The 12,895-nt window shown below is 49.6% G+C and overlaps 1 protein-coding gene across 5 annotated transcripts in view; it reads left to right on the forward strand.

Moving 5' to 3' along the window:
• Positions 1–12,895, forward strand: part of PTK2B (protein tyrosine kinase 2 beta) — a 131,132-nt gene that overhangs the window by 108,237 nt on the left and 10,000 nt on the right. For 4 of the 5 annotated variants that reach the window (XM_032265354.1, XM_032265355.1, XM_032265357.1 and 1 more), the window contains 7 exons: positions 113–228; positions 1,938–2,038; positions 2,216–2,305; positions 3,129–3,333; positions 5,868–5,976; positions 7,519–7,584; positions 9,426–9,551. In XM_032265354.1, coding sequence (XP_032121245.1) covers positions 113–228; positions 1,938–2,038; positions 2,216–2,305; positions 3,129–3,333; positions 5,868–5,976; positions 7,519–7,584; positions 9,426–9,551 — 813 coding nt within the window. The remainder of the gene's footprint in view (positions 1–112; positions 229–1,937; positions 2,039–2,215; positions 2,306–3,128; positions 3,334–5,867; positions 5,977–7,518; positions 7,585–9,425; positions 9,552–12,895) is intronic. The other variant, XM_032265359.1, reaches the window with a different exon arrangement.

Consider the following 12,895-nt stretch of genomic DNA (forward strand, 5'->3'; position numbering starts at 1 on the left):
TGGGTTTGCTTCTCGTCGCCTCCAGGGAAGGGTCGGGGGCTGTCAGCACCCAGCCCCCGGCTCCATGCTGGGACCAACCAGGGGTCTTGATGGCACCTCCCCCTTCCCGCAGCTGGGCCACTACCTGGAGCGGAACAAGAATTCCCTGAAGGTGCTCACCCTTGTGCTATACTCGCTGCAGATATGCAAAGCCATGGCCTACCTGGAGAGCATCAACTGTGTGCACAGGTAGGGTAGAGGGGTGGCCGGCAGCATGGAAGCCAGGCCTTCACCAGGTCCTCAAGGCATCTGGGTAGAAGCAGGGCTTGGGTGTGACAGAGCAGTGTTGGGATCCCAGCATTGGCCGTGCCTGTCCTGGCAACTTGGAGCACTTGAGCAACTTCTCTGACCCTGTGTCCTCATCTGTAAAGTTGCAGGCACTGTATGTACCTCATGGGGTTGTTGGGAGTAACTCTGAAGTCCGAGGTGTCTGTCTAGAGCTCAAGACCTTCCAGTACCTCCCTTGCAAGTGCCAGGAAATTGCCCCCAACCTTGCTCAGAGCTCACTCACCTCCAGCTCACCGGCTTGATGGCGCGTGGCCCAGGAAGAAGGGACTGGGCCGGAGCTGGGCCAGGAAGATCCCAGAGTCCTGGCCTGGACACCACCCTCGTTCCCTGGGCTGCTGAGTCCAAACCTCCCTGTGGCTGTGGACTTGGCCCCTGCCCTACCTGGTTTTGTGCTCATTCCTTGCCATGAGAACCTGACCCCCAGGGGAGTCGGTGGTTGGCCATTACTTGCCATTGACATTGACTATATGGCCTTGTGTCTGATTCTGTACAAAGCCACATCAGGGGATAAAACCCTGCATTCATTCATTCGTCCACCCATTCACTTACTCATTCATCCATCCAACAAATATGGAACACATCTGTGTAAGGCACTGGCCTAGGCTCTGGGACAAAGTTGTGATGAAAACAAGCAAAAATCTTTTTCCTTGTGAAGCTTACCTTCTAGCATGCGCGTCACACTGGAGACATCAGTTGTCGGGACGAAGGTGATGGGTTGAGAGATTTGTTTATTTTGTTTATTCATTTGAAGCTGCCATGCTTTTAAGTCATCACCTCAACTATAAAAACAAATGCTAGGGAGTGGAGCCTGCCTATGAGAAGCAAGCAGGCAAACTAGTTTGGGGTTGGGAGTGATGGCAAGAACACAGGGTAAACTGAGTCAGCAGAGTGTCTCCTGGGAGGAGCGAGAGCTCAGCCCTGAACTAGCCTACCTGGGCAACACCCTTTTCCACCGGTGACGTGCTGGGCAAGTTCCTTCAGCTCCCTGGGCCTGGTCTCCTCCCCTATACCTGGAGGTATGAGGGTCTCTGTGTTATGACTCAGGGTATGCGAAGCCCTTGTGCGATCCTGGTATCCTCAGTTCCCCATCAGAGTTAGCTGTGCTGCTGCCGCTGCTGCTCCTACTATTCCAAAGGCCTAACCAGTCCTATGGAAATGCAGACGTGAGAGAATAACTGTGTCCAGGGAAGTAGTTGGAGTTTATTCTTGAAGAATCAACAGGTGACAGCCTCCCTGTCAGGGGGGACAGTGTAGGCAACAGCACAGAAGTGGAAGGTAGCAGATCCCAGGGACCTGAGCCAGGCTTCGAGCTGGAGATGTGTGAGAAGGGTGATGGAGACAGCCCGGCAGCGAGAGGGAAGAAGATGGTCATGCACCTGCGAGTTTTGGGGTGCAGAGGGGCCAGCTGGGCTCCCACCTGAGCTGTGCTGCAGCAAGGCCACTCGGTGGGGGCAGTGACCCGCAGGAGCTGCCCGATTCTGCTCTGGACGTCGAGTCCCTGGGCTGCACTGTTTGTTTCTCTGTCCATCTGTCTGTCTGTCTCTCTGAAGTGTCCCTGCCCCCATGGGGGTGGGCAGGGCCTCACCCTGGTCTTGGCACCCTTCTTCCAGGGACATTGCTGTCCGGAACATCCTGGTGGCCTCCCCCGAGTGTGTGAAGCTGGGGGACTTCGGCCTTTCTCGGTACATTGAGGATGAGGACTATTACAAAGGTGAGGGGACTTCCTGGCCTCTGCTGTGGCCTTGGAGGGGTTGCTGAAGCCAAAAATTCCAGAAAAAGGAAATCTACGGTTGGACAGCCCAGGCTAAGGGTCTCCAGAAAGTAGCATGTATTTCTGGATAATTCTGATCTTTCTTCCCTAAAAATCAACCTCTTTGCCCACCCAAAGCCTCTGTGACTCGTCTCCCCATCAAATGGATGTCCCCAGAGTCCATTAACTTCCGACGCTTCACTACAGCCAGTGACGTCTGGATGTTTGGTGAGTGCTGATTTGAGACGGCATGAAAAAGGGTTCAGATTCTCACCTCCAACCAGGCTAATGGGGTGGGTCCAGGGAGCAGGGGTCTGACCCCCACCCCTCTATTTTGCTTTGGCCACTGAGAAGTCTCAGAGATGGGGAGGCCAGCGGGGGTGGGGTAGGGCGTGATCCAGGCTAAGGGCTGGACTGGACTGTGCAGGTTCATCTTCCTGGAAGAGGCTCTTGTGGGATGTGTGTCCCACCTACCAGCCCCAGAAACTAAGATGAAACTCTGTGACTTGTTCTGAGAGAGGTGCAGGGGGGGAGAGAGCAAAGGCAGGTGCAGACAGACAGCCCCTTCCAGAATACCTCCTGAAGACCATCACTTCGTTCTCCCACAGCCAACCCCGTAGAATATTATTGTTACTCTCATTTTCTAGTTAAGAAAACTGAGGCTCAGATGAGTCAGGAGCCTGCCCACAGCCACACAGGCACCAAGCGTTGGTGTGAGGCTTCCAACTCCAGCTTTACTAGGGAGTGGCTCCCCTCCCATCTAAGAAGAAGGCACATGTGGTCCCAATGACATGCCATGACTGCCACCTCTCGATCCTGCAGCACCCTGACGGGTCTAGGGAGCAAGGCCCTAGGTCATTACCTGCAGATGTAGGTCACTGGTCCCTTGGGCGGGCCGCGATGGTGGGCAGGACCCCAGTGTGCTGGATGGAGAGGCAGGACCATAGGAGCTGCTTCTGGCTGAAACTGAGCAGTAATGGCAATGGTGCTGTCCTGGATGGGTGGGACTGGTCTCCCCCGGGCTGAGGCCTGACACTCTCTTCCACCCCAGCCGTGTGCATGTGGGAGATCCTGAGCTTTGGGAAGCAGCCCTTCTTCTGGCTGGAGAACAAGGACGTCATCGGAGTGCTGGAGAAAGGGGACCGGCTGCCCAAGCCCGACCTCTGTCCACCGATCCTTTATACCCTCATGACCCGCTGCTGGGACTACGACCCCAGCGACCGGCCCCGCTTCACCGAGCTGGTGTGCAGCCTCAGGTGAGCATGGAGTGTGGGCCGGGGGCTGGGCCCCCCCACCGACCCCCGGCGGCACCAGGGAGCAAGACCAGCAGCACACAGAGAGGTTTGCACTGCATCTCCCTAAATGAGACAGGCCAGGGTCAAGGACCGGAGGCTGAAGCCAGATTCACTGTCAGATATGAGCTCAGAGATAAGGCACCCCAGGGGAAGCCTGGATCATCTGGGCATCTGTCAACACGGAGCACAGAGCCTTGTTCCTAGGATGTGCTCAGAAAATATATTCTAGGTTAGAATCAAAAGCCTGAAGCAGACTCTCGTTGAAGTGCCTGTGCTCTTTATGGTGTTGGGGATGCCACCCGCTTCCTCTCACCTCTCCTCTTGACTTTGATCTTTCCTCCCAGATACAAGGAAGGGAGTAATGTTTGACCTGTTATCAAGAGTGTGACCCAGGGGCCACCTCTCCCTTCTGAATGGGGGATAAGGGACCTGAGGGCCCGTCAGTGCCCAAGAGCCATCATTGCCTAGGGCTGGTGAGGTTGCTGGCGAAGAAGGTCGTGTGTTTCAGAGGTTCAGGGTCCTCCAGTTTTCTTGGTGGCCAGCCTGCCATTAGCCCTCCTGTGGGAGATCGGACTTCTTTTGGCTTCCTCTGTGATGGGAGTCAGCCCTTTCTATAAAGGACCAAACAGTAAATATTTAGGGCTTTGCAGTTTATGCAAGTCTCTGCCAAAACTGCTAACTCTCCTAGATTAGACAGGAGAGAATGCATCATGAGTTCCTTGGGGAACTCAGTCTCCCATCCCGAGACAATTCCTCTGTGATGGGAGTCAGCCCTTTCTATAAAGGACCAAACAGTAAATATTTAGGGCTTTGCCGTTTATGCAAGTCTCTGCCAAAACTTCTAACTCTCCTAGCTTAGACAGGAGACAAAATAGCCATAGACAATACTTCGATGAATGGGTATAGCTGGGCTCCAGTGAAACGCCATTTATGAACACTGAAATTTGAATTTCACATAATTTTCTTGTGTTGTAAGTGTTTTTCTTCTTTTAATTTTTTTAGTTATTAAAACAATGCAAAAAACATTCTTCCTTGGGGGCCATATAAAAATAGAGGAAAGGCCAGATTTGCCCCATGGGCTCTTGTTTGCTGAACCCTGCTTTAGGTAGTCTGGAACTTGACTCAAAATATTGTGATTTTAAATACTGTAGTCAACATATTGCCTTGTTTGATTTTAGGACAAGAAAGCACCGCCTGAAAACTGCCTGGTGGGGAGGTACCCCGGGGAATGCCGGCAATGCCCAGGCCAGGGGCACTCAGGGTGACCCGGCATGTTTTACACGGGGCAGGGCCTTCAACATCATTTGCAAAACCTCTGGCTTAAAAGGCCTCCCTGTTCCTGCCTATCCCTTCAGTGAGCCTCCCAGTTAATTCTAGACTCCTCTGTTGGTCCCTCATATAAGAGACTTGAGAAGCCAATGGGCTGCAGGATAAAAGTATTTGAAAGATGGAATCTAGGAGGGTGAAAGCTTGCCGGGGGATGGGGCTGGGAGTCCTCATTCACTCTGAGGCCTTGAGAGCCACAGGGAGCTATGCAGGCGCCTCTCCTGGGCTGAGAGGTATTCCCATCAGAAGCACTGGCCAGGCCCCCCCACCACAAGTGCAGGTAGGAGCAGGTTTCCATTGCGATCTGAAAAACCCTGAAAGACTCAGAAGACCCCAGGTTCCTCCCCCTGCCACCACAGACACTTCCTCCTTAGAGTTCAGAAGGGCTTTGGTCAGTGTTTCCTAATTGTTCTGGGGAGGAAAGGACCTTCCAAGGTCAAATTTTGAGTGTCTCTATATAACAATAGTTATATTTTTTAAATCTTCTGCTGAACAAAATGTAGTAGGCTATATAATGCATTTTTATTATATAGAATAAAATGCATGCACATTTGAAAATATAATACCAAGTATCTCATAGTATCACATATTCAGTAGTCTATAATACTTGATACCCATATGAATGTGCGGCTTCATAGGCAGTAATAGTTCCAGAGTCCTCTGGCGTGTGTGATCCCAGGTTAGGATCACTGGATTGGGTAAGAAAGGTGAGAGGCATGCACAGGGCTAGCCTGTGAACCCACACCCTTGTCAGCACACAGCAGGAATGCATTGGGAGATGTTTCATGAGGTATAGGAGATGTGGATTCTAGGCCAGGGCCATGCAGTTGGCTGGGACTTTGGAAATCTATATAGAGATTTGGTGTCAATCACAAGCCTAGGAGGGCACAAGGCCTGGGAGTGGGGCTGCTTGGACTGGTTCTCCAAGGATAGTTTTCCACCTTGGATTCGTTCCTGTGATCCTCCACCTCAATGTGGCCTCAGGGCCCAAATCCAAGCCTGTCTCGGGGGGCTCTCCCCAGGCCACTCTGCAGGGGGGATGGAAATGGAAATGGGACCTAGCAGCCTTGCCCAGGCCTCTGTGGGCTTCCACACAGTACAGAGAGGAGCCCTAAGGAGCATCTAGCTTTGACCTCGTTTCTCACCCCATCTGACCTGACTCCCTGCAGTGACATTTATCAGATGGAGAAGGACATGGCAATGGAGCAAGAGAGGAATGCTCGCTACCGAACCCCCAAAATCTTGGAGCCCACAGCCTTCCAGGAACCCCCACCCAAGGTAAGCCAAGCCATGGCTTCATAAGTCCTGTGAGTCAAAGCAGAGCCAGGTCCCTGTCTGATCCATGCCCCTCTTACTGCGCAGGCAGGATGCCCCCTGCAGCCCTCTCTCAGTCCTTCACCCAGAGTCCACCAACACTGTCAGTGTGTTACATCAGTGCCTTGGCAGGTGGACTTTGAGGCAGCAGCCACCTTGTGGGACAGCTGGGTCAAGAATCATCCCTCAAAAGTGTCCCATGAGAGGTTGGGCTTCTCTTCTAGGAGTTTTCTTAGGAACAAATGAGATCCCCCTGAGGACACATAAATGGGAGTGTTCTGGATCTTTTAGGTCTAGTACCTGCATCTGTGCCCCACATGGACACCCTGAGCTCAGGAGCCAAGGCCCCATTGCCATTAGGTGGGTGGGTCTGAGAGGCCATGCCTGTCTTAGTCAACTGGAGTTGCTGCAGCAAGAGACCACAGACTGGGTGGCTTAAACAACAGATGTTTATCTCTCACAGTTCTGGAGACTGGGAAGTCCAAGATGAAGGTACTGGTGTCTGGTGAGGGCTCTCTGTCTGGCTTGCAGACATCCACCTTCTCACTATGTTTTCACCTGGCAGACACAGAATGGTCTTTCTCTTCTTATAAGGGCACTAATCCCATCATAGGATCCATTTTCATAACCTTATCTAACCCTAATTACCTCCCAAAGCCTGCACCTCCTAAATACCATCACATTGGATATTCAGGCTTCAATGTACAAATTGAAAGGGGGGACAAATATTCATTCCATAGCAATGCCTGATTCTATCTAAGGCCTTTTCTCATTTGTCCATCTTGTCTGACATGTCCCACCATTCCCCTCGGGCCTGGCTCAGTGTTCATCTCCTCCATGCAGCTTCCGTGAGTGCCCAAGCCCCTGGTGAGGTGAGCTGCCACCTCCGCATGCCTGTGGCTCTGCAGCTCTGATTTGCTGGGTGCTCCCATGTATAGGGAGGCCACACATACACTGATCATTAACCCTCCAATTAGCCATAGCCCCAGGAGGGTGCAAGGTGGCCTCTTTGTACCTTCCACCACTCAGCAGGTAATTGGTGCTCAATAAATGGATGCAGGCCAGGCGCAGTGGCTCACGCCTGTAATCCCAGCACTTTGGGAGGCAGAGGTCGGTGGATCACCTGAGGTCAGGAGATCAAGACAAGCCTGGCCAAGATGGTGAAACCCCATCTCTACTAAAAATACAAAAATTAGCCGGGTGTGGTGGGGGGTGCCTGTAATCCAAGCTACTTGGGAGACTGAGCCAGAGAATTGCTTGAACCTGGGAGGCAGAGGTTGCAATAAGCCAAGATCGCACTGCTGCACTCCAGCCTGGGAGACAGAGCGAGACTCCGTCTCGAAACAAAAAAAAGTGGATGCAAAATGAGTTTCTTGACAGCTTTGTTCCTCAACTTTCCTTCCTTTGGAATGAGCCTGAGGTGTCTTCAACCTGATCTTCCCCTTGGTGAGTTGTGTTCACTCAAGGAGAGGGACGGAGACTGACCCATCTGTGTTCTCTCTCCAGCCCAGCCGGCCTAAGTACAGACACCCTCCACAAACCAACCTCCTGGCTCCGAAGCTGCAGTTCCAGGTAAAGATAGAACAAGACGGTGGGAAGTTCGGGTCTACCCCTCATCCAGGTCCTTCCTGAAACTCCATTCCTTTGCCTTAGAGGAACAGCAGTCACCCATCTTGGTGATGGAGATGGCCTAGATTGCCTCCTCTTTGGTACCCAGAACAGAATGTAGACTCAGATCACAAGAACTGAAATGCAGTTCTCCCAGGCTGTGCTCAGCTAAGACCTGCCTTAAGCCCCGTCCCTCTGTCTACAGTGTCTGCTGCTATGTGTGCCTGCCTGCTGCTCTCTTGCCCATCCAAGGCCTCCCTGACCTTCTTCCCAGAAGTAATCCCAGGGAATGTTCCCCAGCAAATGGAGTAACTCCATGGGGCTCCCCAGAGAGGCCCCATCCAGAACGTGGGTGGCCATTGTAGAGACAGCAGGGTTTAACCTGTGCTTTCTGCCGGCTCCATTATCCCCAACCATGACTCTTGCCCAGGCTGTGGGTCGCTGACAGTTCTTGTCTCTTGCCCAGTTCTGTCTCTCTTGCCTCTGGGAGAGAGGGAGTCTAGTCTCCTCCTATGTCTTCTCTTGCATCTCCCAGTTCAGAGCCACTGCCCAAAAATGGAGCCCCTCAGCCACTAGAAATAATGTCCATTTATTTGGTGCCCTTTGTAGAAGGGTGGTGCCCCATGGTCCTATATTTGTTCCCAAGGAAATGCCTGAGTACCCAAACAAGACCCTCCAAGGACTAATAGATAAATCCTCTCCATGTGAAGAGAAAGCCTGGTTCAGAAGGTGAAAGCATTGTCCTTAAAGAAACAGGCCAGGCGCGGTGGCTCACGCCTGTAATCCCGACACTTTGGGAGGCCAAGGTGGGTGGATCATGAGATTAGGAGTTCAAGACTAGCCTGGCCAATATGGTGAAATGCTGTCTCTACTAAAAATACAAAAATTAGTTGGGCGTGGTGGTGCATGCCTATAGTCCCAGTTGCTTGAGAGGCCGAGGCAGGAGAACCGCTTGAACTTGGGAGGCAGAGGTTGCAGTGAGCCAAGATCGCGCCACCGCACTCCAGCCTGGGTGACAGAGCAAGTCTCCATCTCAAAAAAAAAAAAAAAAAAAGGAAAGAAAGAAATATACCCTTATGTGATATTTAAAACAGGGGGTTAGGTATGGTGGCACATACCTGTAGTCCCAGCTACTAAGGAGGGTGAGATGGGAAGACTGATTGAGCTCAGGAATTTGAGACCAGCCTGGGCAATATACTGAGACCCCCATCTGTAAAAACAAAGAGTAATAAAATAAAATTGTGATAACATGATTTTTTAAGAAAAAAATTCAAGGCAGGCATGGTGGCATGCACCTATAGTCCCAGTTACATGAGAGGCTGAGGTAGGAGGATTACTTGAGGCCAAGAGTTTAAGGCTACAGTGAGCTGTGATCATACCACTGCATCCCAGCCTGGGCAACAGAGCAAGAGACTGTCTGAATTTTTAAAAAGTAATTCATGCATATTTCCTGAAATCTCTGCGTTAGCCACATCAGTCAGTTTGTAATGCAACTGAAACATAACTGTTTTCTGTTGAGTCCTGAGGGAGGAGCCCTGGTCTCAGTGGGTCAGTAACCAGCATGGACCCCACTGTGTGCAGAGCAACATGGTGGGGGATGTTGGATGAATGAGAGGCCGCTCTGCTCCACCATCTCTCTTGGAACAATGGAAGGCCCACGTCGTGTCCTTTATTAACTCCTGGAGAGCAAGCCCCATCCCCCATGGTGCCCATGCCTGGTTTCTTTGTGCTCATGTTTGTAGCAGCTAATTGCCCACCTTCTTGCTTTGTCCCGTGCCTTGTGCTTCTTTGCTTTTCCTGAATAGGTCCCCGAGGGTCTGTGTGCCAGCTCTCCTACGCTCACCAGCCCCATGGAGTATCCATCTCCCGTTAACTCACTGCACACCCCACCTCTCCACCGGCACAATGTCTTCAAACGCCACAGCATGCGGGTAAGAGGGCTCTGCATGCTGGTCCCTGCCCAGACTGAAGAGGCTGCTGGAGGGAGGTGGCTGGGGACACTGGGAACCCCACATCCTCAGCTCAAGAGGGCCCTCGGTGCTCCCATGCACCAGTCAGGCCACCAAGGGGGGACTCTGTGACTTCCTCCCCTTTGCAAACGCAACAGAGGCTAGGGACCAAGCCAGGCCCTGCTCTGGAGGACACTAGCTGGACCTAACCTGCCCTTGACCATGCTGGTGCTATAGCTAGAGAGGTACAAATCTCTCCCTCTCCTGAGCCCCAGGGGTACGGGGATCTGTGGCAGCATGAAGGCTCCTAGGCAGAGTGCGGCACAGCTTAGTGGTGCTGGAGTGTAAAGGATCCTTCCTACCTGACGGCTTTTGGTGCGAAATCTCTAAGGAAAGACTTCCTCACGGCTGCTTCCCCTTCGCCTTTTGTTCAGGCTGCTGCTGGGTGAGGAGTTCAGGGCTAGTGGGAATACAGGCTCATTCACTGGCTAGAACAGGAGCCTAAGCCACCTCCCTCATCAGCTGTTTGTCACTGGGTATTGTTAACTGTGGGTGAAGCCCCAAGTGCTTCATGGCTGGCTTCTGATTGTCAGCTCTTATGTGAAAAAGACACTTTTGCTTATAACCAGATGCCCACTGGTCATCAATCACCTTCTTCCATGCATATGGTCCATAGTGGTCAGTTGCCATGAACTTGATCTATTTTATTAAGCCAACTGAAACCCTTATTTTAGCTCTTAACTCTGCATACATGCATAGTATTTCAGGCTCACTAAACGTAACAAGATTTTTTTTGAAAAGAATTAGATGTTTATCATAATATATTTGGAAGATGTAGGCAAGTAGGTCAATATTACTTTGATGCCATTATTCTTAAGTTAGTGGAATTTTGAAATGAGCATGATAACTTAGAATTCCAGGCACTAAGATTAAGATTTATTGTGAAATAAAATTTCCTCTGACCTATCTCATTTTTCTCTTTTATATTAATTTAGCCAATTTCTGTCTTTGCATGGGCTTAACAATAAGAAAACTACATTTTTAAGCATGTGCCATAATTTAGGCTGTGTTCGGTTCCCCACCCTCCTGCCTTTGACTCTCTATTCATGATTGATTGTTTTAGTGAGTTTTGCTTTAAATTGTGTTATTCTAGAAAGATGCCATTTTGCACATTTGAGGGGTAGCTTGCCTTTGTCCAATTCCTGCTTCTCCACAAGGACCTTGTTCAGTTCCATAAAGAGATTGTGCATTAGGAAAAAAGACCTTTTGTGTCAGGGCTTTAGAAGTAATTGCCATAAGGAAAATCTGCCTAAAGAACATAATGAGCATGTCTTTAAATAAACAAACCCCAAAAGGTTAAAAATATAAGCTCCATTTTATGACACAGATCAGAAACACTGAGAAAGTCTTTTTCAGGTAGAATGCTGAGAAGGTATAATAGGCTCTTCACAAAGCATTTGGAAGCATTTAACAGAAATTCAGAGGTGGTTTTCCCAGAAAAACAGTTTTTCTACTGCGTGGCTCTATAGCCTGACTCATCAGGGAGTCTGTGGGATGCCATCCCAGCATTGGGATGGCAGCAATTTCTCTCTCGAAGACCTCACAATTGAGCTTTAAAAATAATATAATTCAAGGCTTGACGTGTGGCTCGCACCTGTATTCCCAGCATTTTGGGAGACCGAGGCAGGTGTATCACTTGATGTCAGGAGTTTGAGACCACCCTGGCCATCATGGTGAAACCCAGTCTCTACTAAAAATACAAAAAATAGCCAGGCATGGCGGCATGCACCTGTAATCCCAGCTACTCAAGAGGCTAAGGCAGGAGAACACTTGAACCTGGGAGGCAGAGGTTGTAGTGAGCCACGATCGCACCACTGTACTCCGGCCTGAGCAACAGAGCCAAACTCTGTCTCAAAAAATAAAATAAAAATAATACGATTCAGTAAACACTGTGAGTTGCTCTGATCACTGGCACTGTCCTCGGTGCTGAAGTGGGGAGGCTCTGCCTTCAAAGAGCTTGCAGTTGACCAGAAGGAGCAGACCGGGTACACACTTACCTGTAATGCAAGCCAGAAGGTTGTGGGTACAACAGAGTGGGAGTCCAGAGAGGGGGATAACCCCTTCCAGCTTCTATTTAAAAGCTGGCCTTGAAAAATGGGAAATGTGTGGACAGGAGGAAACTGAGATTCAGGGCATGGAAGAGGCAGAGGCTTCAGTAGAAGCCAAGACTGAGTGTTGAGAAACCACAGGACAAGTGTAAGAACTATTAGGCTAGAACAGGAAGGGAACTTGTGGAGGTGGAAATAAGGCCAACAGCTGGGTCATAGCCAAATTCTGGAAGGTGCTACAACTTACAGAGTTATTTTAAAACACCACGAGTACCTGATTCCTTTTAAGCATAGAATATAATTAGCAATGTAAGTGTCCATTACCTAGTAATATTGGAGGTGAATTTCAGCAAAACCAACCCCAAATAGATACCATTTTTTAAATGTTCATTTTCTCCTTAAGTTTTATTGTAAAATTGGAAGGCATCAGAATAAGCCTCCTAATCTGAGTTTGTTAAGATATGTGGTAAGATCAGGCCTGGGGCATGCTAGCTATTTTGGTGATGGGATCTTCTCTCAACACTTACAAACTTACAAATACTTATAAATACTTGTAGAATTTTATTGACTTATCCCAGTGGTACTTACCATACTCTTCTTCAACCCAAACATTTTTCTCACATCCAGAAATCCCTGACTCTATATTTAGAACTTTTGACACTTAGTTCTTGTTTGTTACTATTTGTCAACAGCTTGGGGCAACCATGTCATTTTGTCTTCAGGTGTTGACATTTAACTGGGGATTTTCATCCCCTTAAAATGTCCTAATGTTGAAGTATCAGCCTCTGATCAGTAAAACCGATTTTATTTTTATCAATCCCATGACTATAAAATACTCTTAGATGCTGGACTTTGTTTTCCTAAAATAAGGTCTAGCTCAGTGGTTCTCAGCTAAGGTATTTTTCCTCTGAGAGCACATTTGACCATGTCTGGAGGCATTTTCGTTACCACTGGGGATGTACTATAGGCAGGTATTGCGGGGAAGCATACTGCAATGTATCGTAAATCACCCTGGAAATAAAGACTTACCTGGCTCCAAATGTCAATAGTCCTGAGGTTGAGGAGCCCTGGTCTAACTAACCCCATGAGAATAAGAGCATCATATATTTTAATAGCACTGTCCTCCCAGCACCCAGCCCTGCCACATAGTAGTGCTTTTAATAAACAATTGTTGAACAGATTCATGAATAAAGACTATTTCAGCAAGAAACCTAATTT

Source organism: Sapajus apella, unplaced genomic scaffold (assembly GCF_009761245.1).
Source record: "Sapajus apella isolate SASKATOON/1434 unplaced genomic scaffold, GSC_monkey_1.0 scaffold150, whole genome shotgun sequence".
In the NCBI taxonomy this organism is placed as follows: domain Eukaryota; kingdom Metazoa; phylum Chordata; class Mammalia; order Primates; family Cebidae; genus Sapajus; species Sapajus apella.